The 21,195-nt window shown below is 44.6% G+C and overlaps 1 protein-coding gene across 6 annotated transcripts in view; it reads left to right on the top strand.

Moving 5' to 3' along the window:
* bptf (bromodomain PHD finger transcription factor) overlaps positions 1 to 21,195 on the top strand; it is a 32,234-nt gene that overhangs the window by 7,325 nt on the left and 3,714 nt on the right. For 2 of the 6 annotated variants that reach the window (XM_022190702.2, XM_022190701.2), the window contains exons 4-30: positions 145 to 315; positions 525 to 707; positions 3,878 to 4,099; positions 4,230 to 4,309; positions 4,502 to 4,854; positions 5,070 to 5,201; positions 5,464 to 5,593; positions 6,780 to 6,915; positions 7,027 to 7,302; positions 7,412 to 9,020; positions 10,260 to 10,384; positions 10,979 to 11,107; positions 11,375 to 11,525; positions 11,618 to 11,741; positions 11,848 to 12,094; positions 12,581 to 12,748; positions 13,202 to 13,338; positions 13,436 to 13,547; positions 13,647 to 13,876; positions 14,025 to 15,189; positions 15,312 to 16,819; positions 16,921 to 17,003; positions 17,129 to 17,354; positions 19,218 to 19,738; positions 19,818 to 19,994; positions 20,167 to 20,359; positions 20,859 to 20,943. In XM_022190702.2, coding sequence (XP_022046394.2) covers positions 145 to 315; positions 525 to 707; positions 3,878 to 4,099; positions 4,230 to 4,309; positions 4,502 to 4,854; positions 5,070 to 5,201; positions 5,464 to 5,593; positions 6,780 to 6,915; positions 7,027 to 7,302; positions 7,412 to 9,020; positions 10,260 to 10,384; positions 10,979 to 11,107; positions 11,375 to 11,525; positions 11,618 to 11,741; positions 11,848 to 12,094; positions 12,581 to 12,748; positions 13,202 to 13,338; positions 13,436 to 13,547; positions 13,647 to 13,876; positions 14,025 to 15,189; positions 15,312 to 16,819; positions 16,921 to 17,003; positions 17,129 to 17,354; positions 19,218 to 19,738; positions 19,818 to 19,994; positions 20,167 to 20,359; positions 20,859 to 20,943 — 8,673 coding nt within the window. The remainder of the gene's footprint in view (positions 1 to 144; positions 316 to 524; positions 708 to 3,877; positions 4,100 to 4,229; positions 4,310 to 4,501; positions 4,855 to 5,069; positions 5,202 to 5,463; positions 5,594 to 6,779; positions 6,916 to 7,026; positions 7,303 to 7,411; positions 9,021 to 10,259; positions 10,385 to 10,978; positions 11,108 to 11,374; positions 11,526 to 11,617; positions 11,742 to 11,847; positions 12,095 to 12,580; positions 12,749 to 13,201; positions 13,339 to 13,435; positions 13,548 to 13,646; positions 13,877 to 14,024; positions 15,190 to 15,311; positions 16,820 to 16,920; positions 17,004 to 17,128; positions 17,355 to 19,217; positions 19,739 to 19,817; positions 19,995 to 20,166; positions 20,360 to 20,858; positions 20,944 to 21,195) is intronic. The other 4 variants (XM_051941582.1, XM_051941581.1, XM_022190703.2 and 1 more) reach the window with 4 other exon arrangements.

Consider the following 21,195-nt stretch of genomic DNA (forward strand, 5'->3'; position numbering starts at 1 on the left):
TTGTTTTTCATTCACTTGTTGACAGCTTAAGTGTACATTTCTGATCTCTGGTGAATTTTGAAGTTGTCTAGCCACTTTCCATTTGCTTTTATGCTATCCTTAAATGCCAGGTCTTTTAAATACCAATGTTCTTTTTGCTTGTAGATGTGATCATGGAGCGTCTGAAGGTGAAGCGGGAAGCAAAGAGGCGAACAGAGGAGGCAAAGCAGGAAGGAGAAAGTGTAAACGCAGCCGAGGACACTGCAGAGTTCCCATCGAAGCTCGACAATGGAGAACATAAAGATGCTGAGCCGACAGAAGATGCCAATTCACAAGGTAAAAATGTGCTGGTTTAAAAGTTGATAAAGAGTATTTAGTTCACCACCTGACTGTAGCTCACTGTCTCATGCCTTTAAACACAGGAAGCAGTGCTAATAGTAACAGCAGGTGCAGTTTTCCCACATGTGGAAACTGAACTTCTTGTAGTGAAACTGTTCTGACTCCAGCTGGTGCTGTTCGCCCTGTGTATGTATGTCATACCACAGCAGCTACCGTTGCCCCTGCTGCAGAAGACAGCTGCGTGTCAGATCCTAACCCCAGCTCTGCCACCCAGGACACAGCTGCACCTAAAACAGAATCCCTTGAATCAAACAAGGAAACCCAACCCGCTCAGTCTGGGAACCAGGAGAGCTGTGAGAACCCTCCGACGGCAAAGCAGGAACGGACAGGTACTCAGAGTCAAGGATTGACTCATGTTTGAGCTGCAGTCCAGCTGTCATCCTCCACCTCATGCCTTGCTGCTGGGCTGTGCATCCATCTTCATCTGTCTGCTTATCTCAGCCTTTTTGCCCCAGTCATTTGCTGTGTTGGCTGTAAGTGGGCAACTACACTGACGTGTTTTATATTTGCATACAGGAGTCCACACTGTAACTATTTCTTTAACCTGTGCAATCTCACTTTTACGTGGTTGCATGCGTAGCTTTTGTGCTGGCTGTTGTGACTGAAAGTAGTAATTTTCTTCTTCAATGGATCAGTCAGTCTCTCCCTGACTGACACGTGAAACAGTCTATTCAGCTGTTGATGTATTCTAGAGATAAAGTGGGTCCTCGGTTTACAACGTCATCGACCTACGGCATTTCATCGAATCTGGTTACGTGGAACCAGATTGGCGAGCGGAGCAGATGAATATGTCGTCACGCGGCGCTATAAGATGGCTTTATTTATATTCACACCAGCTTGGATTGTGCTACATGCACTAACTTTTTGCCCTCATTATGGCTCACAAGCATAAGTGAGACTCTTCCTATGGCAGTGCTTCGAAGAAAAGGAAAGCCATCTCCATGGAAGTGAAATTAGATATAACGCTCAGAACAGGGCGAAACGCCAACAAACATCTGTCAAGTTTTAAAAACAGTGCAACATATTGTAGCGACCCTCTGTGATGGATGAGTGAGACTTAATCTGGTTCTCTGGTTGTTTATTGAACCATCACACAGGCTACTGTTGGCAGTAGCCAACGCCAAAATAGCTACAAAAACCTGATAACTTAGCTCCAGAATTAGCTGCCGTTTCCAGCTCTCTCACTCGACACACACACACTACTGTTTACTCTCAGCCAATCAGAGGTGAACATGGCACATCTACTGACATTAGGTAAATCTGGAGCTGAACAATAAACGTTGAAACCTCAACATCAAAAAAAATATCACTCCGTTACAATATTCTGTTATCTCGTACAATGGCTAACACATGCATGAAAGTCGTTGGTATTCATAGCTTTTCCGCAGAACTGATCAATATATTGATGCATGTAACGGCTTTGTTTGCATTTTCTTCTTGCATAGATCAGTAGGAACAGAACTCCAACATAAGTCGAGGACCCCCTGTATTTTAAATCTACTAAATTTGATGGAGGCTGGTGGGGAGGGAGAGGTTTCAATTAAACACGTCTGCTTAATGCTCCGCCCATAGATAGCCGTCCGTGTGAATAAATTAAATTGCTTATTTTTTGCTTTGATTATATATGACTTTTTCATATTTTTAAAAGTAATTTTTGGTTGCACTTGTCTGAGTCTCTGGCTGCACTAACTGAGTGGAGACCAGAGGCTTCTCTGTGCACACCTGCTAGCTAGCATCTACCGTAACCTATATGCTAAGCATTAAGGGAACATTGGTAAAATGTCTGGCCTGTGCACAGTGCAAAGTTGTGCTGTCAGATGACCACAGGGAAAACCTGGTGACAGAAATATCAAGTGTTGAGTCACTGTCAATCTTTACATCACCAGAAACCAGAGTGTGCAAAGGAAACCATTCATTTGCATACAAAGTTGAGTAATACCGTGCTGTACCCAAGCATGGGGACGACCAACTGTGAGAGTTGGTAGTGGAAAAGTTGGTCTGGAGCCTCGATATACGTTTGTTGTGTCGCATTTTATGGAAAATGTGTCCAAGCATTTCCAATGTTTTTCAATAACGCAAAACTACATGTCATTGAAGGAAATATTTTAGGGGATGGATTTGTTATGGGTCTTGCTAATTGGAGTCAAGTATGCATTTCAGCGTTTGATTTTTGGATAAAACCTGGTAAATCTGGAATAATACTGATTGTAGGTGTCCCATGTCTCTGAAGTTTATTTTTCCTTACACCCTTGCTGTGTAAGGAGCATTCAGATATCTGTCTAAAATTCTGTTCCATCAGTGTGGCTGTTCCTTTAAGCTAAAAGCATCACATGTTGCTATGCTAGTCACAAGCACTGTGTTTTTGGTCTGTCTTTGCTTTTCTTCACCTATACACTTTATGTTTATTGTGTTGGCTGGCTGCCGGCCAATGGAACATATGTGTGCCTCTGACTGCTGTGATACACGTTCCCGAACAGATAATTCCTCTGTGAATTCTATCAGCCTCCCTGCATGGCCTGCACTGTGAAAGGAGTCATTGTGGCTGTCTGTGCTTGTACCTGGACGTAAATAACCTCTCACTGAACGCACTCTTTGCTGTGGCCTTTGAACACTCCTCCTTTCTTTAAGTAGCTCAAACATTCAAGCACTCTCGTAGCACTGGAGGGACGGTAATTACCCTCGTCCTTCCCTGTCAGAGTGTCTCTTCATTATCTTCAGTAAACATCTCATTAAATAGTAAGTGAATATTTTCTCATTTCATGTAATTAATTCACTGAGACCTTAAGCTATTGCAGGGCATTCTCTGCTATACATTTTGCCCTGCTCTTAACTAACGCCACTGCAGCAGCTCAGCAGTGGTAGCAAAATCTTCCATTTATTTCTGGCGCATTCATTTGCATTCATGTGCTTTATATTGTCTCCTGCGCTCGCGGTCTTGAAAAGCACGTTTTTGGCACCGTGCTTGACGGCGTCCCTGGCAGCAGCCACCACTCTACGTCTGTCACAAGAAGCTCCTTATTCTCATTCCAATTTATCGGCGTTTGGGTGGGTTCCTGTTGCTCAGACAAAAGGCTCTCTGCCTGGAAGCCCCACCTGCTACCTCAGTGACAAAGAGCTGCATATACACGCAAGACTGTCTGCCGATACAATTCAAAGGCAGGGCTGGTGTTTTCATTTGGCTTTGTAGCAGGTGTACAGCTTGTTTTTGGTGTGGGTAGGTGTTCCTCTCAGAGATGCGTTTGGCTTTATTGGCCCAACTGGACTGCTAAAGAATCATTATCATAATTTTTATAACACTTTGATGATCACATGCTAATGCCAAGAATTTACACCTTCTGGCATAAAAGATAAGATACAAGTTTGTGTTTGTTGTCTTTTTTTTTATACTTATCATTTAGAGGTCATTCCTTGTACAGTCGGCTTTTAGATTCACTCCTACTACCTCTTGTACTTGTTCTACTATTTCCTCTACTCAGTCTTTCTGACTATATTTTTCTAGATGAGGATGGGAAAACAGAGTCTAGCGGTGAAGTCGCACAGCCTGATGACTCACAGGCAGCAACCCAAGATCAACAACCACAGCAGCAGCAGCAGTCCTCTCAGCCAGAGTCGAGTGGTGCCAGCAGTCAGGTTTCTGGATCTGGAAGCCTCAAGAAACCAGAACCCCCCGACCTCGCTGATAGGTCCTCCCAGTCCTCTTTCACCAGTCAGGATGGGACAGGTAATCATTCCCTGGGGCTTGTTAGCTCTGATCAACCAAAACATTCACTCTGGAGTCAATTCAGTTGTCTTTAATTGTCTTTGGTATACCATCAGTACACCGACAGTGTCCTTTGCTTTCTGTTTTACAGATGAGTATAATGAAAGGCTTAAGAATGAGAAAGCTGCAGGACGGGAAACAAATAACCAAATGCCCAAAGGCAGCACAGAGGTATGGTTTTACTTTTATTTGACTGAAGTCTGTTAAAATTTAAAGTGACACTGCATCATGTCCATGGCACCTAGTATCTTGTATTTATTCATGCGAAGTTCTCTCTCTTTTTGTGGAAACATCCCCCATGCGTGCCTTTGTAAATGTGTTGTAGCAGTTAAGTCACAGTTTTTGTCCCTTCTCATGTTTCAGTCGTCTCCTGTCTGCTCCGATGGTGAATCTTCGCGTCTCAGCTTCTTCAAAAGGGACCTGGCAGTGAACTTGAACAACTTGTTCAAACTGGGTCAGGAGGGCAAATACAGGGTGTACCACAACCAGTACAGCACCAACGTCCTGGCACTAAACAAACATCAGCACCGAGAGGACCACGACAAGAGACGCCACCTTTCCCACAAGTTCAGCCTCACCACCGCATCCGAGTTCAAATGGAACGGCTCGATCTACGGTTCACGGAGTTTGACCGTGTCCACCCTGCGTCTTACTATCATCCAGCTGGAGACAAATATCCCTGGACCATTTATGCATCCCAACTGGGCATCACACAGGTAAACATCAGAGAAATCAGGGAAAATCTGGGTCGTTTGACACCAATGTAGATCTTACACTTAACCCAAGAAGTGAAATATAACGTGTTAATCTGTTAGCTTTTAGATAAAGACAGGCTCGCTGTTATAGTGAATATTAAGCTATTCCTTCAGGGCTACAACAAAAATGGGAGGAAAAAAAATGCAGTTCACACAATTTGTCTTTGTTTTTGTAGGACCAATTGGAACAAAGCAGTGCAGATGTGCAGCAAGGCCAGGGAATTTGCCTTGGCTTTGGCTATACTGGAGTGTGCCATCAAACCAGTGGTTACGCTGCCTGTATGGAAGGATTCTCTTGGACACACGAGGTAAAGGAAGAACAAAACTGGCAGCAGCTGTGTCCCTCTCAAACAGCGACATGCGTGTTTTCTACACAAACAGCATCATACAGCACACTTGCAGTGTATCTTGCTGTCTGGAAGACTGAACAGGAACCAGTTACTCTTTATTACCACTTCTGATTTCCTTCAACTGTTTGAAATACAAAAGCAGCAGATTTTTATTTTTTTTAGCAGTACTCTCCCATGGGATTTACATCTTGGCTGAATGCTGTTCATTTTCTTGCTTCAGGCTCCATCGCATGACCTCCATGGAGCGTGAAGAGAAAGAGAAGGTGAAAAAGCGAGAGAAAAAACTGGAAGATGAAGAGACACTGCAGCAGGCCACTTGGGTGAAGTACACCATCCCTATCAAACACCAGGTAAAACTTCAACACCCTTCATCTGTGATTCAGCTCTGCATGTTGCCAGGGAGATTTTATGCCATACATACTGATCTAGACCAGTAGTTCCCACACTTTCTTCAGCCTTTTTCAGATCTGATCCCACCACTCTCGGATAAGCTCAAATGTTCTCTTCATCAGCGTCATCTGTCATGTTGCATTTAGTGTTACACTGTTTCATTTTACATGCATAAAGCTGGACGTTGTTCGTAAGGATGCACTGGTCTGATACTCCTCAGATAGCCGGTGTCTGTGTGAGTTCTTACAGAAGTTCTTACAAAGGAGGGCTTCTGCCATCTGATAGAAAAGTTGGAACAAAGGCACCGATTGCCATCACCCAAACATGATTCTGAGACTGTTTTCTGTTTCTGAACTCAAAAAATGCTACAAAAAATGTCAATAATTATCAGAAGAGTTAAAGGATGTAGTGTAGTAGTACTCATACCCTGGTTAGACCTGAGTTGTAAGCCTCACAGTGCAATCAAAACATCTCCTGTTAGTGCACAGTTATTATTTTGATAATAATCTTTTCTACAGCTTCATAATTTAACATCACATCAGTACTCGTAGCGGTCGACTCAAAGTCTCAAAATTGGTATTGGGACTGAAAAAGTTGTATTGTTAGAGTAGGTTTTCATTCCACATAGTCTGCTGTTTATTGTTTGTTTATTTTTAATTAGGATCCCCATTAGCTGCCCTTTGAATGGCCGCTAGTCTTCCTGGGGCTGTTAGTGACTAGGCTGTGCTACTCTTTACTTCAAACTAATTTTTTACCCCTAAACCAAGGATTTTTAGTTAAGTGGTTGTACTTTTCTGTTTGAAACCAGTTTTCTTGTACTCTCAATTGCAATCTGTGGTAGAAGTCATAATTGTATTATTTAAAACTGGTTGAGTTATCGCACAGTCTCTTCATTTACCCCCTGGTTGATATCAAAGAGTCTGAGTAGTCTGGTGATGTAGTGCACTGAAAGGTGAAAAAGCTGTGTAGCGCGACACTGCTGATATTGTCATAGAGCCTGTACACTGTGTCAGATTGATCTAAATGTTGTTACAGAACTTTACTGTCTTTGAGGTTGCTTTACAGTTGATGTTTTTTTTTCTCAATTTGAATATGTATAAATGAAAATGATACATTTTTGCCTCGCTTTGGTGTTTTTAACTCCAGGTGTGGAAGCAGAAGGGGGAGGAGTACAGGGTGACGGGTTATGGTGGCTGGAGTTGGGTCAGTAAGACCCGTGTGCCACGTTTTGTTCCAAAGCTACCAGGGAACACAAACGCAAACTACCGCAAAAAACTGGAGGGTAAGACCTGAACTCAAATAATTTCCCAACGGTGCTGGTTTTATTTTTGTTTGTTTGTTCTTCTGCTGCTGACACTTTGGGTTCATCATGATTTTTTTGTTGTCTTCATAGCAGCTAAACTGAAAAAGGAAAATGTAGCAGTTTACACAAATAAGAAGAAAAAGTTGATGGAAGCTGATAAGCAGACTCTTCAAAACACAGCAGATGAGGACAAGAAACAGGCATCAAGCACTTCCTTAGAGGAGGCCAGCAAACCTCAGACCTCAGAAGTGAGTGAAAAACCTGCAGAAGAGGAGCAGCAGGCAAAAAATGTAGAAGACAAGAAAGAAGAGGAAAAAATGGAGGTGGACTCCTCCCTCGAAGCTGCTGCTTTAACTGATAGAAAAGGTAAATGTTTGAAATTAAATAACCTCTTCTTTATATGTGTATTTTCCTTGATGCTATTTGTGAACAACTGTTTCCATCATCCACTGACCTCTGCGATTCTTTGTCACAGATAAAGTTGAAAGCACGGACCTGTCCTCACCTGCTGTGCAACCTGTGGAGGAGGAATCAGCCCAGATATCTGAAAAACCCAAAAAGGAAGAGACTGCAGCATCAAAAATCTTCTATGATGTTGTGAATGTCAGCGAGGGCTTTCAGCTGCGAACGGCTTATAAGAAGAAGGTAAAGCCGTCCAAACTGGATGGACTCTTGGAGCGACGGGTAAAACAGTTCACTTTGGAGGAGAAGCAGAGGCTAGAACGGCTGAGACAGGCAACCTTCTTGTCCAAAATGGTTCCCATAAAGCCCGCTTCTGGGGTTAAGATTGAAGGATCCACATCAAACAAACATCAGCCTGCTATGAGCCCATGTGTTAAAATAGAGGAGAAGGAGGAGAGCTTACAAGTGAAAGACCGTGTTGTTAAGAAGCTTGACTTTGAGCAGGAACACACAGGGGCAAACAGGGACGGTTTGGATGTCAAATCAGACCTCACTCTGCCCTGCCACAGTAAACAGACAGAGATAAATGCTGTGCATGGCAACGGTGGGGAGGCCGGTGCACATAAAGAAGTGAATGGAGAACCTTTAGCAAGCACTGAGCTCAACAGCAAAAACAACTGCGTTTCAGAGACGATTGAAAACAATGAAAAAACACAAAAGCCAGAAGTGGCTCGAGTAGGAGAGAATGCTAAAAAACGTTCATATGAAGAAATGGTGCAAAGCAGTGGACAGAGCGACACAGAGAGCATGGACATAACCTGCAAGAGCAATCCACTGCAGGTGAATGGAAGAACCCTGGTCACCGCCTCGACAGACCAAAACATCAACTCTGACGCAGCCAGTCAAGTCCAAGGTGACATCAAAGACCCTCAGAAAGAACCCGTTAAGACTCTGATGAATGGAAACGTGTCCCAAAACGATGTGTCAAACACATGCCACTCACCTCCCCTGAAAGTCCCAAAATTAGAGAACCATGTAGGAGAGACGGGAGGCACCATCAGTAAGAGTGAGGATGTGGCCATGGACAGTGAGGGGCCTGGGCTTGCTAAGCTTCAATCCTCCAACTCTTCTTGCCAGAATAGTAATAGTACAGACAATTGCGCTAATAGTAAAAGTTTAAAGACTTCCATCACCTCGACAGAGTCTCAAAATGCCCAAACACCTGACTCCTCCAGCAGCGTCAGGAAGCCTGATGTGACGTCTCAAGCAGTAAATAGTGCAGCTCCCTCCATCAACCCTTCTGCCACCACCCAGCCCAACTCTGGAGCGGTTGTAGCCCCGAAGACTAAAGCTCCGATTGCCGATACCAAAATGGCCGCCTCTGGTTCCACGTCAACCAGCTCCATGACAGTAAGTAAAGAATATACCACCAGAGATCGAGTCAGCCTGCTCAGGTTCTCTAAATCCAAGAAGACGCGTTCAGGCACCGCATTGCCATCCTACCGCAAATTTGTTACCAAGAGCAGCAAGAAGAGCATCTTCGTCCTGCCGAACGATGACCTGAAGAGGATGGCGAGGAAGGCAGGCATCAGAGAAGTGCCGATCTTCAACTACAACGCCAAGCCTGCCCTGGATATATGGCCGTACCCCTCACCTCGGCCCACCTTTGGGATCACATGGAGGTCTGTAACACATTTAGACACTGACTAAACTAATCTTGAGCCTGGCGTTTGTAGTATGGAGGTAGAAGCCTTTATTATGACTGATAGGCCAGCTTAAATAAAGACACACACGGATGAGTTGGAGTGTTTTTGTTGGTGTTTTTTTTGTTTTTTGTGCAGATTGTCTTTACATGGCAATAATAATGTTTGTTTTCACTCATGAGCACAAGTAGTAAATGTGGTAAATTAGTGTGTTTTTAGATGTACTTACAGATTTCTGTACTATGAATCTAGTAAGACTTTCTTTGTGTAAGTTAGCTTGACAAAAACTAAACCCCCAGGCAGAGATAACGGGTATCACGAAGGTTGTTATCTGCTTTCTTTGTGAATTCGGGCTTTCTGCTTCTGTGCACACTCGCATGAAAGGAGCCGTTTAATGCCGTTCCTCTTTGCACAAAATCAAAGCACAAAATGGACCAGTGGTGCAGTTCCTCAGTCAGCAGGTTGTTACAATGGGGAGCAATGAGAAACCTAAACATTACTGACTTTAAACGTTGCTCCTCCTGCAAATGGTACAAGACAGGAATGCTGGTAGAAAACTGTTGTGTGTTAATATATTTATTAGGGCAGCTGCTTATTTCTTACATGACAGCTGCACATTGGAACTGATAAACTTCATGTATTTAAACACGTTGTACTGAAGTGCTTTTTGGTCCGACATGATTAAGAATATCACTTTAATTGTTGGCCAATCAAATTGAAATTAATGCAATTGATTGAATATTCTCAGTAATAAATACCAATAGAATATTCTGTTTTGTAATCTGTGTTCCATCAGCTGCACTACTGACAGTGTAAACAGACTTTACAGCAAATCAGGACCAAACATATTTATGTGATTTCTGCATCACCAGTGAATGCATGTCGGGTTCCATGGCAACGTGATGCAGATAGTAACGTACAAATGAACAGGTTTGCAGATGTAACACATTTCCTCAGTTGAGAATCATCAGGGAACGCTATGGGTAAAAGGAGAGGCTCCTTCTAGCCGATTTAAAACTCTTAACATAACCTGCTCAGGACCAGGTTAGCTCCATAACATAAGTTTACATGGTGATCTAGCAGGTTAAAAGAGAGCCACCTTTGACACACTGAAAACTCAAGCTTTAAGCTCAACCTACCTCGATAACCAACGACTCTTTCCTTGTAGCATAGCCCTCGGGTGCTGGAAATGACTAATTTATGGCTGTCATTGTTCAGATACCGTCTCCAAACTGTGAGGTCGCTGGCAGGCGTTAGCTTGATGCTGAGGCTGCTGTGGGCCTGCCTGAGGTGGGACGACATGGCTGTTAAACCCTCTTCTGCTACAGGGACTACACGGAAAGGTGAGAAAATTCTGCACACATCATCTTGTTGTGTACATGTATTGATCTTCCACTTCTTTTGACATCTACTCTTTGACCTTCTGAGGAATCTAATGTTTGAGCATGTGTCTCCTGCAAAAAATGTCTGGTAGAGCACAGACATCACTTAATTTCAATGCTTTCGTAAAAAGTGCTTCCACGATGCATTTCTTGAAAATGTATCTTCAATTCCACTTTCATTGTATCGTAGACTAGCATCGCCTGTCTTTGTATTAACTTGATGAATTCAGACAGAACAACCTTCTAGTTAAGGTTTCTTTGTTACCCGCCCAAATGACTGGTTGCCAAAAATGAGCAATGCTGATGACAGCAGTGACTTTCTGAAAAATTACGAAATTTTCAAATGGAAGCTCGCAGAGCAAGCATCCAAAAAAGGAAGTGTGCTCTAAAAAGCACGCTTTCTTCAGTACTTTTTGCTAGGCGACTACATGTGGCAGCATTTGCTCTTTCCTTATTAGGAACAATTTAAAACAGAAGCATACGCTCATGGATATTTAGTCTGCATACTGTTAAGATATTCTCAATAACTGCAGTATTGTTTGATTTCCACCAAAGAAACCACGGACACAGACATCACCACGACAGAGATTATAAAAAGAAGAGACGTTGGGCCCTATGGCATCCGTTCAGAATACTGCATCAGGAAGATCATCTGTCCCCTTGGAAACAGAGACACTCCCAAAGGTAAAAGAGAAGCTTTTTCAGAAAAAACTCAGACAGATGTGTGACTAAAAATCACTGCAAAAAGAGTCAAATAAGGCATTCTGATGCCAGACTCACCCATTTTTTCATTTTAAATGCCAGTATCGCAGTTAATCATTAATTGTGGGAAGCCAAAGTTGTGATTAATAGTCAGACTGGTTGTGCAGTCTTAACCAAGATCCAGTGCTGGAGTTCTGTCAACATTTTATGTGCAAACCTAATGGTTACTGTTTTACTTTCCATGAGTAGAAACCCCGACTCCACAGAGGAAAGGCCTTCGCTCGAGCGCCTTGAGGCCCAAGAAGCAGGAACCAGCCAAGCTGACTGGGCCCATCGCAGTGGAGACATGGGTAGCTGAGGAGGACCTGGAGCTGTGGGAGATCAGAGCCTTTGCAGAGAGGTAAGAAACACAGCAAAACACTTCTACTCATTAATATTTTAAGGAACTGGTCCGATCAAAATAATTCACCAACTTTGTCTTTGATGTTACAGACTAGAGAGAGAGAAGTCTCAGGGTTTAGATCCCTCCAAGACTGGGACTACTCTGAAGACAGCGGAGGAAGTCAAGGCCCATTTGGAGAATCAGCTGAAGCAGGCCAGACTGGCTGCACAACAGGTAGCAACACGGCACACTGCATCCACACAGGTGTTTTCAGCAGAGTAAGGCATGGAGGTGGGCTACCTCTCTACACACCTAAAACATTTCCACATGTCTGCTTTAGAAACGTCTTGAGCAGCAGAGACCAAGTACTCCTGCCACGCCTTCCACAACCACCACCTCAGCCAGCATTCCCAGCACCCCAGTGTCCACAGGCCAGAGGATGGGTCAAGTAACGTCTGGAACCAAGATGGTTCTGGCCTCCAAACTGGGCTCTCCAGTTTCGTTCCAGCAGGACAAAAACTTCCATCAATCTTTCGCTTCCTGGGTCAAGCAGGGTCAGAACAACAACAACAACAGCAGCAGCTCAGGTGAGCAGTCTGAAGACAAAGAGTGTTCTACAGTTATGTTCCTTTCCATCCATCATCATCAGGCAGGAGGACATTCAAAGGAATTCGTCATACGAGATTTTATCCATTTTTTAATTTCATTTTTTCTTCTTTTTTGGTATCATTTGACAGCCACATTAAAAGGGAATCATCAGCATGACTTTTCACTTTTTTTTCTTTTTTTTTGGTCAGTTTTCCACATTGGTAAATATAAATGGCTTGCCAGAATGACTTTGCGGCTTGTGGTGTCCACTTTGAATCCCATGAACATTCTGAATTCTGTATATCCAAGAGAAATACACTTAATTCTGTGTATCATCGGAATTTAAAACATTTTAGTAGCAAATTTTCCAAGCATCAGCCCCTTTGTTGACTGGATCCGGACAGTGGACACCACAGCCGTAGACTGGCTGTTGTGGTGGCCCTTGTGGGTACACGTGACTGCAGGTGGCATGGTGTGTCTTGCAGCCTCCGCTGGCTCGGTGGCCACTGTGGCTAGCAGCATCACCACCACAGAGCAAACCTTCCAGATTGCTGGCAGCCCAGTGACTGTGGCTGGCCAAGTCCTCACCGCCAAACTGCCCCTCCCTGCTAACAGCAAGATTGTCACGCTCAACATGCCCACTACTCAAGGAGGTAGGGAGCACGAGTGTCATCCATTTCTGCTGGTTTTTGGCTCCCGTTTGCCAAAATGGATGGAAGAGTGTGACGTGGGAGGCAAAAATCTGCCTTGTGATGAAGTATTTACACCGAGCATGAGTGATGCCACCAGTGTCTTTTTTTCCTTTTTATTGTTTTTTTTTCCAGATTAGATTCTCTGGCCAAAAGCTGTTTTTTTGTTAACGTTGTGTGCAGCAGTTTTAAACCATTTCTGTTTCTTGCATTGTATAAATAACTGTTTTCCCATAAACTGAGGGAGGCAGATAGTTCAGTCTTGTTTTTTGTTTTGTTTTTTAAACCAAGACAATGCAAAAATATTTTCCACAAATCCCCACACAGTCCACATTTTGCTGCTTCTATGCTTCCTTGACCTGTATCTCTTTGTGTGCATATTTACTTCCTGCCTTACATAATTGTTCTTATCAACAGGTGTAGTCCAACAGAAAGTCCTGGGCATTTTCCCCTCTGGGCCTCCTGCAAACCTCAGAACATACAGCACACTACATCCCACAACTGGCAAGATCAACCTCAGAGCCACAACCTCAGCCTCAGCTACCCAACAGCAGGTCCTCTGTCTGTCAGAAGACTTTCAGTTTTGCCTAAAAATAATGCAAACACTGAGTAAGATTACTGATGATTTTTGCTCTTGACTTTGATGTCCAGCCCACCACAGCAGGAGGCCAAACACAGCCCGGCATGACGATGAACCAAACACTTTCTCCATCTACCTCTGTGGGCACAACAATGATCAGAAGTCCAACTCTGGCTCAACAAGGTCATCTGTCCAACTGATAATTCTAATCTCAAATGAATGCTGCATTTGTAGCCGGAATTTTACCACTAACAATAAATAATAAATCTTCCCTCCCTCCAGGCCAGGTTCAGCAGGCTGCAACCCCGATGGGCCGTGGTCAGCCTGCAGCTGTACCTGGTTCTACAGCTGTGCAGGGAGCTGCAGCTCAGAGAGGTCCTGCAGCATCACCTTGTGCAGCCACCACGGCTCCTGGACAGTCCCCAGTAGCTTCATCTCAGCCTCAAAGACCACAGCAGGGTCAAGTCAAGCTCACCATGGCACAGCTCATGCAGCTCACACAGGGTGCACAGGTAAGGGCCACATTTTTGCTATCTCCCTTTTTTATCTGCTTATTTACAAAAAATATGGTGGTTTATGCCATTGTTTTTAAAAGCACTGTATTAGAACTGATTCGGTCACTTCTAGCTGATTGTGATTCCTTTGTCTGTAACTTTGCAGGGGGGAAACCCAGGTCTGACAGTGGTGATCCAGGGTCAAGGCCAGACCCAGGGACAGCTGCAAATCATCCCCCAGGGTGTAACAGTCATCCCCGGTCCTGGCCAGCAGCTAATGCAGGCAGCCATGCCCCCCAGTGGCCAGGTCCAGCGATTCCTCTTCACTCCTATGCCTCCATCCTCATCAGCCTCAACTTCAGTTCCCACTGCTGCTACCCCAACAAAACCTGCCCCAGCCCCGATTGCTCAAACCCAAATGTCCACACCAACTCAAGCGAGAGCTCTTGCACAAGTCCAGACAACTCCCTCAGCCTTAGCCCAAACACAGATGACAGCCCCTCTGCCTGCCCCAACACACGTTGCAGGTCCAACACAAATGCCAAGCTTAGCCCCAGCCTCAGTCCCTCTGCAGACCCCAGTCACAGCCCCTGTGTCTGCTCCACCACAAGCTGTAACCCAAACACAAGTATCAGCTGCTACCCCATCATCCGTCCCCGCACAGCCGCAAATATCTGCTCCTATGCCTGCTTTCCCACTGGTTGCGGCCCAGTCCTCCATGCATGTTCTGTCTTCCACACCAGCCTCAGTTGCTTCACAGTCCCAAGTGGCAAGATCTTCACCTTCTGCAACACAAAATGCAGGTGTAACTATGACACAGAAACAGATCTTCACCTCAGTCGCAGCCCCTCCACAAAGCCAAGCTGAACTCCAAGCCCTGGTCCAGACTCAAGTCTCCAACCCCACACCACCCTCAGCCCAGCCTGTCCCAGCACATGTTGCTCCCCAGTCTCAAATCCAGACACATGCCTTCAGTCCTGTGACAGGCTTAGCATCAACCCCTGCCCAGACGCATGTTACTGCTCCTGTCCCTGCTTTATCCCCCGTATCAGTCAAATCCGTTAACCAAGTTTCTGCTGCAGCAGCCGACATTATTTCGGCCCAAATGCCCGTTTCTGCCTCTCTTCCTTCACCTGTCCAAGCTCCAACCCCTGCTCTCGCACCCGTTTCTGCTCCTGTCATCGCTGTCGTGTCCACCCACATTGCTGTCCCGTCCATAGCCAAAGCTCCACCTCAAATCCAAGCTACAGCTCCTGTTCCCCTTCATGCTGGTGTGGCAAATGCTGTTGTCACACCAGTCACAGCCACATCTACAACACCTTCAGTGCCAGGTAAGAAACCCAGCACCAACATCAACACTGTCCTCTTGTCGTCTATTTACAATGGTTCCTTTCCTGTAAGGTGACTTTAGAATTAGTTTAATTTAATACTTTGCTTCTCTTTCTGGTTGTAGCTCTAACAGAGCAGAGGGCAGCTCTGCCTCAAAGATGGGCTCCAGCCTCATCTCAAGCGCTGGCTCCAGTTCAGCCGGCTCAACAGGCTGCAGCTCCGGTTCAGCCTCCTGCTCTGGCCACTGTACCTGCCTCTGCCCCTGCACCCATCTCCACACACTCCCCTGTCACCCCTCTGCCTCAGGCATCTCTGAGTCCTCAGTCTCAAGCACAAGTCCAGCACCCTGCTGTCGTGTCCGTGCAGCAGATGTCTCAAATTCCAGTCTCATCAGTGCAGGTTCATATGAAGGGATTACCAGTCTCCTCTGTTGTAACCGCTGTGAGACCCACACAGCCTCAGCTCCAGCCCCAAACCCACACACAGCTTCAGCCCCAAGTTCAAGCCCAGATCCGTGCACAGGTTCAGGTCCAGCCTTGTGGCCAAGTCCAACAAATGTCACACATCCAGGGACAAGCGCATCTCCAAGCACATGCTCAAATTCACCCGCAAGTCAGAGTTCAGTTTCAGCCTCGGGCGCAAATTCAGCCACAGGTTCAGCAGCCACCGCAAACCCAAGTACAGTCCCTTCCTCAGATTCAACCTCAGGTGCAGTTTCAGTCCCAAACCAAAACGTTGCCCCAGGCCCAGCTCCAACCAAGGGTCCAACCTCAGTACCACCAGGTACACGCGTCTTTTCAAACACAGCCGCAAACCCAACCTCAGGCTCAGCAACAGCCTCAGGTCCAACCACAACTCCAGGTTCAGTCACAGCCTCAGGTTCAGTCTCAGGCCCAAACACAGCTTCAGCCCCAGATCCAAACCCAACTCCATCCCCAGGTTCAGGTCCAGTTCCAGCAGCAAAACCAGATTCAACCTCAGGCCTCACAGCAACCCCAGGTCCACATTCAGTCACCGGTTCAAGCTCAAGTCCAACCCCAGCCCCAGTTTCAAGTCCAGTCAACGCAACAGACCCAAGTCCCGCAACAGCTTCAGGTCCAAGCCCAACCTCAAGTCCAAGCGAAGCTCCAAGTCCAGTTCCAACCTCAGAACCAAACTCAAGTTCAGTCGCAGCCTCAGCTTCAGGTCCAGTCTCCCATCAGGCATCAGCTCATCACTGTTCCAGGCCTCCAACAGCCAGTCCAACTCCTCTCCGCCCTGCCGCCCCATGTTGCAGCTCAGATCCAAGCCCAGATCCAGGCGCAGGCACAGCAGCAGGGTGGCGCCGTTCCCCAACAGATCAAACTGCAGCTGCCTATCCAGATCCAACAAACTGGGGGACAAATTCAGGCCCATCAGATCCAGAACATGGTCACTATACAGGCGCCAGCAAGCGTCCAGGAGCAGCTTCAGAGGATGCAGCAGCAGCAGCAGCAGCAGCAGCAGCAGCAACAACAACAACAACAACAACAACAACAACAGCAACAGCAACACCAACAACAACCAAAGAAAAAGAAACACCACGAGGCTAAAAGGGAACAGAAAGATCAGAATCTGCAGGTTGTGAGCCCAGGGGATGGCGTCCAAAAACAGGTGAGTATCTAAGGAAGAACAAAATAACTGATGTCTGGCAACATTTATACATGAACTGTCAAGATATTGTACATAGTAACAGAAAGTTTTGCAATTGTCAGGCGGTGGTGAAGCAGAACGCCACGGCAGATCAACTGAAACAGAGGAAGACTCTGGCTGCTGCTGAGCGAGAAGAGAACCAGAGGTTTGGATCTTGATACTCACAGAAATGTTCAAAATAATTTATAATTATAAATAATTTGATGTGCTCTGATATAAGATTTTGCCCCATCAGCTAAACCAAACAAAACCACTGTTCTCTGTCTCCAGAATGATTGTGTGCAACCAGGTGATGAAGTTCATCCTCGACAAGATCGAGAAGGATGAGAAGCAGGCAGCTAAGAAACGAAAGAAGGAAGAAGTGGTGGAGCAGAAACGCTCCAAGCAGAATGCCACAAAGCTGACTGCACTGCTGTACAAGCACAAAGAGCAGCTGAAGGCGGAAATCCTGAAGAAGAGAGCCCTGCTGGACAAGGAGCTGCAGCTGCAAGTACAGGTCAGCACACATTCAGCCTTCACCAACATGGTTACAGTTGCATACAAAATGCTTCAACTCCTCTGACATTTTTGCCAATCTGACAACATTACACCTGCAGGCAATTATTATATAATTTGACAGGTGAGCAGTTAGTTTATTGAAATATATTAAAATGTAATATCAAAGCAAAACCAACAAAGGCTTGGTTAGAGAAAAAAGCCTGAAAGGTTCTTGAGTGTCCGTCACAATCTCCAAACTTAAACCCAATGGAGAATCTGCGGTGGGATCTGAAGAACGCTGTTGCTCATTTTGCCAGAATTCCAAAAATGTCAGGGAGGTTGAATAGTTTTGCATGCAGCTGTATGTATAGAAATTAAAATACACAAGTGTCATTCTTTAACCCTCGTGTCGTCCTGCGAGTCAAAATTGACTCGTTTCAAAGTTTGAAAATGTGGAAAAAAAATATAAATTTTCACAGTGAAACTTCTGATGTCCACATTTTTGGTGGGAAAAAAATAAATGTTCAAAATGTTTCTTAAGAACATTCACAGAAAAATCAACCAAAATCCAGCGACTTTTGCTGGATTTTGGTTGATTTTTCTGTGAATGTTCTTAAAGAAAATATCGGAAGTTTTACTGATATATATGTAATCACTTTATTTTTTTGTCATTCAAATTTTTATTTTGTTTTAACATAACTTTACAGACATTTCAGATGTTACAGATATGGCAAGAATAGTCCATAGTCTCAATAGTCTGTTGATAAAAAAAACCATATATATATAATAATAAAATAGAAAAAATAATATGTATATATATAAATAAAAATAAAACATTCAACAACAACAACGTCTTGCAACATAAAGACAGCCCCCACCCTTACCCCTGGCACCCCTCATGCTTCATACACAATTAGAGCATACATAAATAAAATTACACACGATATAATTCTCTTCCCAACCATGCACCCCTCTATGGTATCACATCCCTTATGTGGTCCACAAAGACTTCCCATACCTGACTCAATTTATTTGGAACATTATTAACCTTGGCAATCATCTTTTCAAAGGCAGCAGTCTCTGTCATGAGTTTTAACCACTCCACAGGCTCAGGTTTATGTGGACTTTTCCACTTGCGTAGTATGACTCGAGCTGCCACAATAAAACCAGTTATTGTCACCTGAAGCTCTGCTTTTGTAAGGCCTGGTGGCATTAGAGCCTTATCCATTAACAGACATAATTGTGGGGATATTGGTAAAGGTCGTTTAAGCCATCCTTCAAGGTTTTTCAGCACCACTTTCCGAAAGGGCAGAACCATAGGACAGTCCCATATAGCATGAAGGTATGTAATCACTTTAGATATTTTTAGGATTTTTTTGGAAGATTTTTAGTCATTTTAAAAAATATTTACAAGAACTTTCTTGCCACATTTGGGGATTTTTTTTTTTAGCAAAACTTTTAAGGGAAACTTTTAATTAATTATTTTAATTTTCTTCCTGGAGGTTTTTCAAATTTTCTGAAATTTAGGGATTTTTTTTTTTTGCTGAATTTTAGGTGTTTTTTTTTTCCAGAGAAGGAAATAATATTTTTGGTGCTCATAAATGAGGACAATGAGAGGGTTAAACTTGTAGACTGCGTTTGTCTACCGTGATTTGGCCGAAATGTCCAACTAACCTTTCAGCATTTTCTAGTTCAAGAGAGGAAATTAGACTTCAGAGCCTCCTCCTTGCTTTGTGACCATGAAGTGCAGTTTTAGCCAATCACAGCGCTTTTCACTCATCAGATCAGATAGTACAATTTAGCAGCAAAGTCCACTCTGCAATTTACTGCATTTTATATTGCAGGATATAACCCATTATATTCCATGTCATGTCTTCATCAGGAGGAGCTGAAGCGGGACATCGCCAGGCTGCAGAGAGAAAAGGAAAAAGCCCGAGCTGCTATCGCCCAGGCCGCCGCAGCTACAGTAAAGGCAGCCTCCTCCCACTCTTCCCACGTCTCCCATCTTTCTCACTCTACACATTCCTCTCACAGCCCCCACACAGTGACCTCATCCTCCTCGTCCCATAAACGCAAGAAGGAAGACGAGAGGGACAAAGACAGAAACCGAGATAGGGACAGGCATCACGACAAGGACAAGAAACGGGACAGAGACAAGGACAGAGACCGATACAGAGACAGAGATAAGGACCGAGACCGGGATCGAGACAAGGAGAGAGACCGAGAGCGGGACAGACATCGAGACAGGGACCGAGACAAGGACCGAGATAGGGACAAAGACAAAGAAAGAGATTCCAGCTCTTCAAAACACAAGAAGAAGAAGAAGCTCTCTTCTACCTCAAAGGATCACAAGAAGGACACCAAACTGTACTGTATCTGCAAAACGCCCTACGACGAGTCAAAGTAAGCACTGCCTCATTTCAAAAACGTTTTAATTTAATGTGCAGTCGGCTAAATGATTAAAATGATTTTTCTCTCCCAGGTTCTACATCGGCTGTGACCTGTGCTCCAACTGGTTTCATGGCGCGTGTGTTGGCATCACAGAGAAGGAGGCCAAGAAGTTGGAGGACTTTGTGTGTAACGACTGTAAACGTGGTCAGGAGGGAGGAAGCAGTGAGGAGCTGTACTGCATTTGCCGGACGCCATATGACGAATCGCAGTAGGGCTCCTTAAACATTACACAACTGTCATCAGCTTTAAGTGTAACCGTCAGCAGTGTCAGATCTGTTCTGGTCGTTACAATCTCTGGAATGCAGAGTGACATTTTTGCATGTATCTCTGTTGATTCATCCTTCAGTGCGCTAACCAGAACGTTTTCCATTTTCACTCAGGTTTTACATCGGCTGTGATCGCTGTCAGAACTGGTACCACGGGCGCTGTGTGGGCATCCTGCAGAGCGAGGCCAATCACATCGACGTGTACGTGTGTCCGCAGTGTCAGTCGACAGAAGATGCCATGACGGTCCTCACGCCGCTCACCGACAAAGACTATGAGGGGTTGAAAAGAATATTACGCTCGTTACAGGTAAGAAACCTGTGGGACTACATGCTGATCAGGCAGAACAGTACGACCACCTGCCTAATACTGTGCTGGTCTCATTTATGCTGCTAAAACTCCTCTAACCCAGTGGGGGTCAGTTTGTTTCTGTACGTTGAAATTATTGTAGAAAGAACAGTGTGAAAGGTTTAGCTCTCGGGGTTTCTCTGTGTCCTGCAAAACTTGGACATTTTTGAAATCTGCTCCTGGAAAATAAGAGAAATGGTAAAAAAAAGTTCAGAAAAGACAGTAATGTTCTACACACCTGGTCATAAGTTTCACTTTAAAATGAGTCACAATCTGGAAAACTTTAGTCATCTAAAACAACAAATCGATAGTATTGATCTTCCTGCTTGTCGTTTGGCCTTTATTCAACTGTTGTAAATTTACTGCTAGTATTTAACTTATCAGTTGGTGTTTTTGCCTGTGGTCATTTGCTGAGTTTGGCATCACGTGTAGAATGTGTAATTACTTTGTTTTATTTCAGTCTCACAAAATGGCCTGGCCTTTCCTCGAACCAGTGGATCCTCACGACGCTCCTGATTATTACCGTGTGATAAAGGAGCCAATGGGTAAGACTAAATGAGAGAACGTGATCATGGTTATCTTCTTCAAAAATGTCATTAAACTGTTTATTCAAGCATTGTGCAGACGTTTGGGGCAGCTGCCCCTCCTGTTGGAGCAAACTGTTACCAGACCGCATGATGCTGCCCTTCTCTGATGGATGGAAGGATAGATAGATAAACTTTATTGTCTGTTCCAAGTACAAAAACAGAAATTCATCTTTTGTCACACCTGTAAGACAAAGTTTAAAAACCATATTC

This window comes from Acanthochromis polyacanthus, chromosome 21 (assembly GCF_021347895.1).
Source record: "Acanthochromis polyacanthus isolate Apoly-LR-REF ecotype Palm Island chromosome 21, KAUST_Apoly_ChrSc, whole genome shotgun sequence".
Taxonomy (NCBI): domain Eukaryota; kingdom Metazoa; phylum Chordata; class Actinopteri; family Pomacentridae; genus Acanthochromis; species Acanthochromis polyacanthus.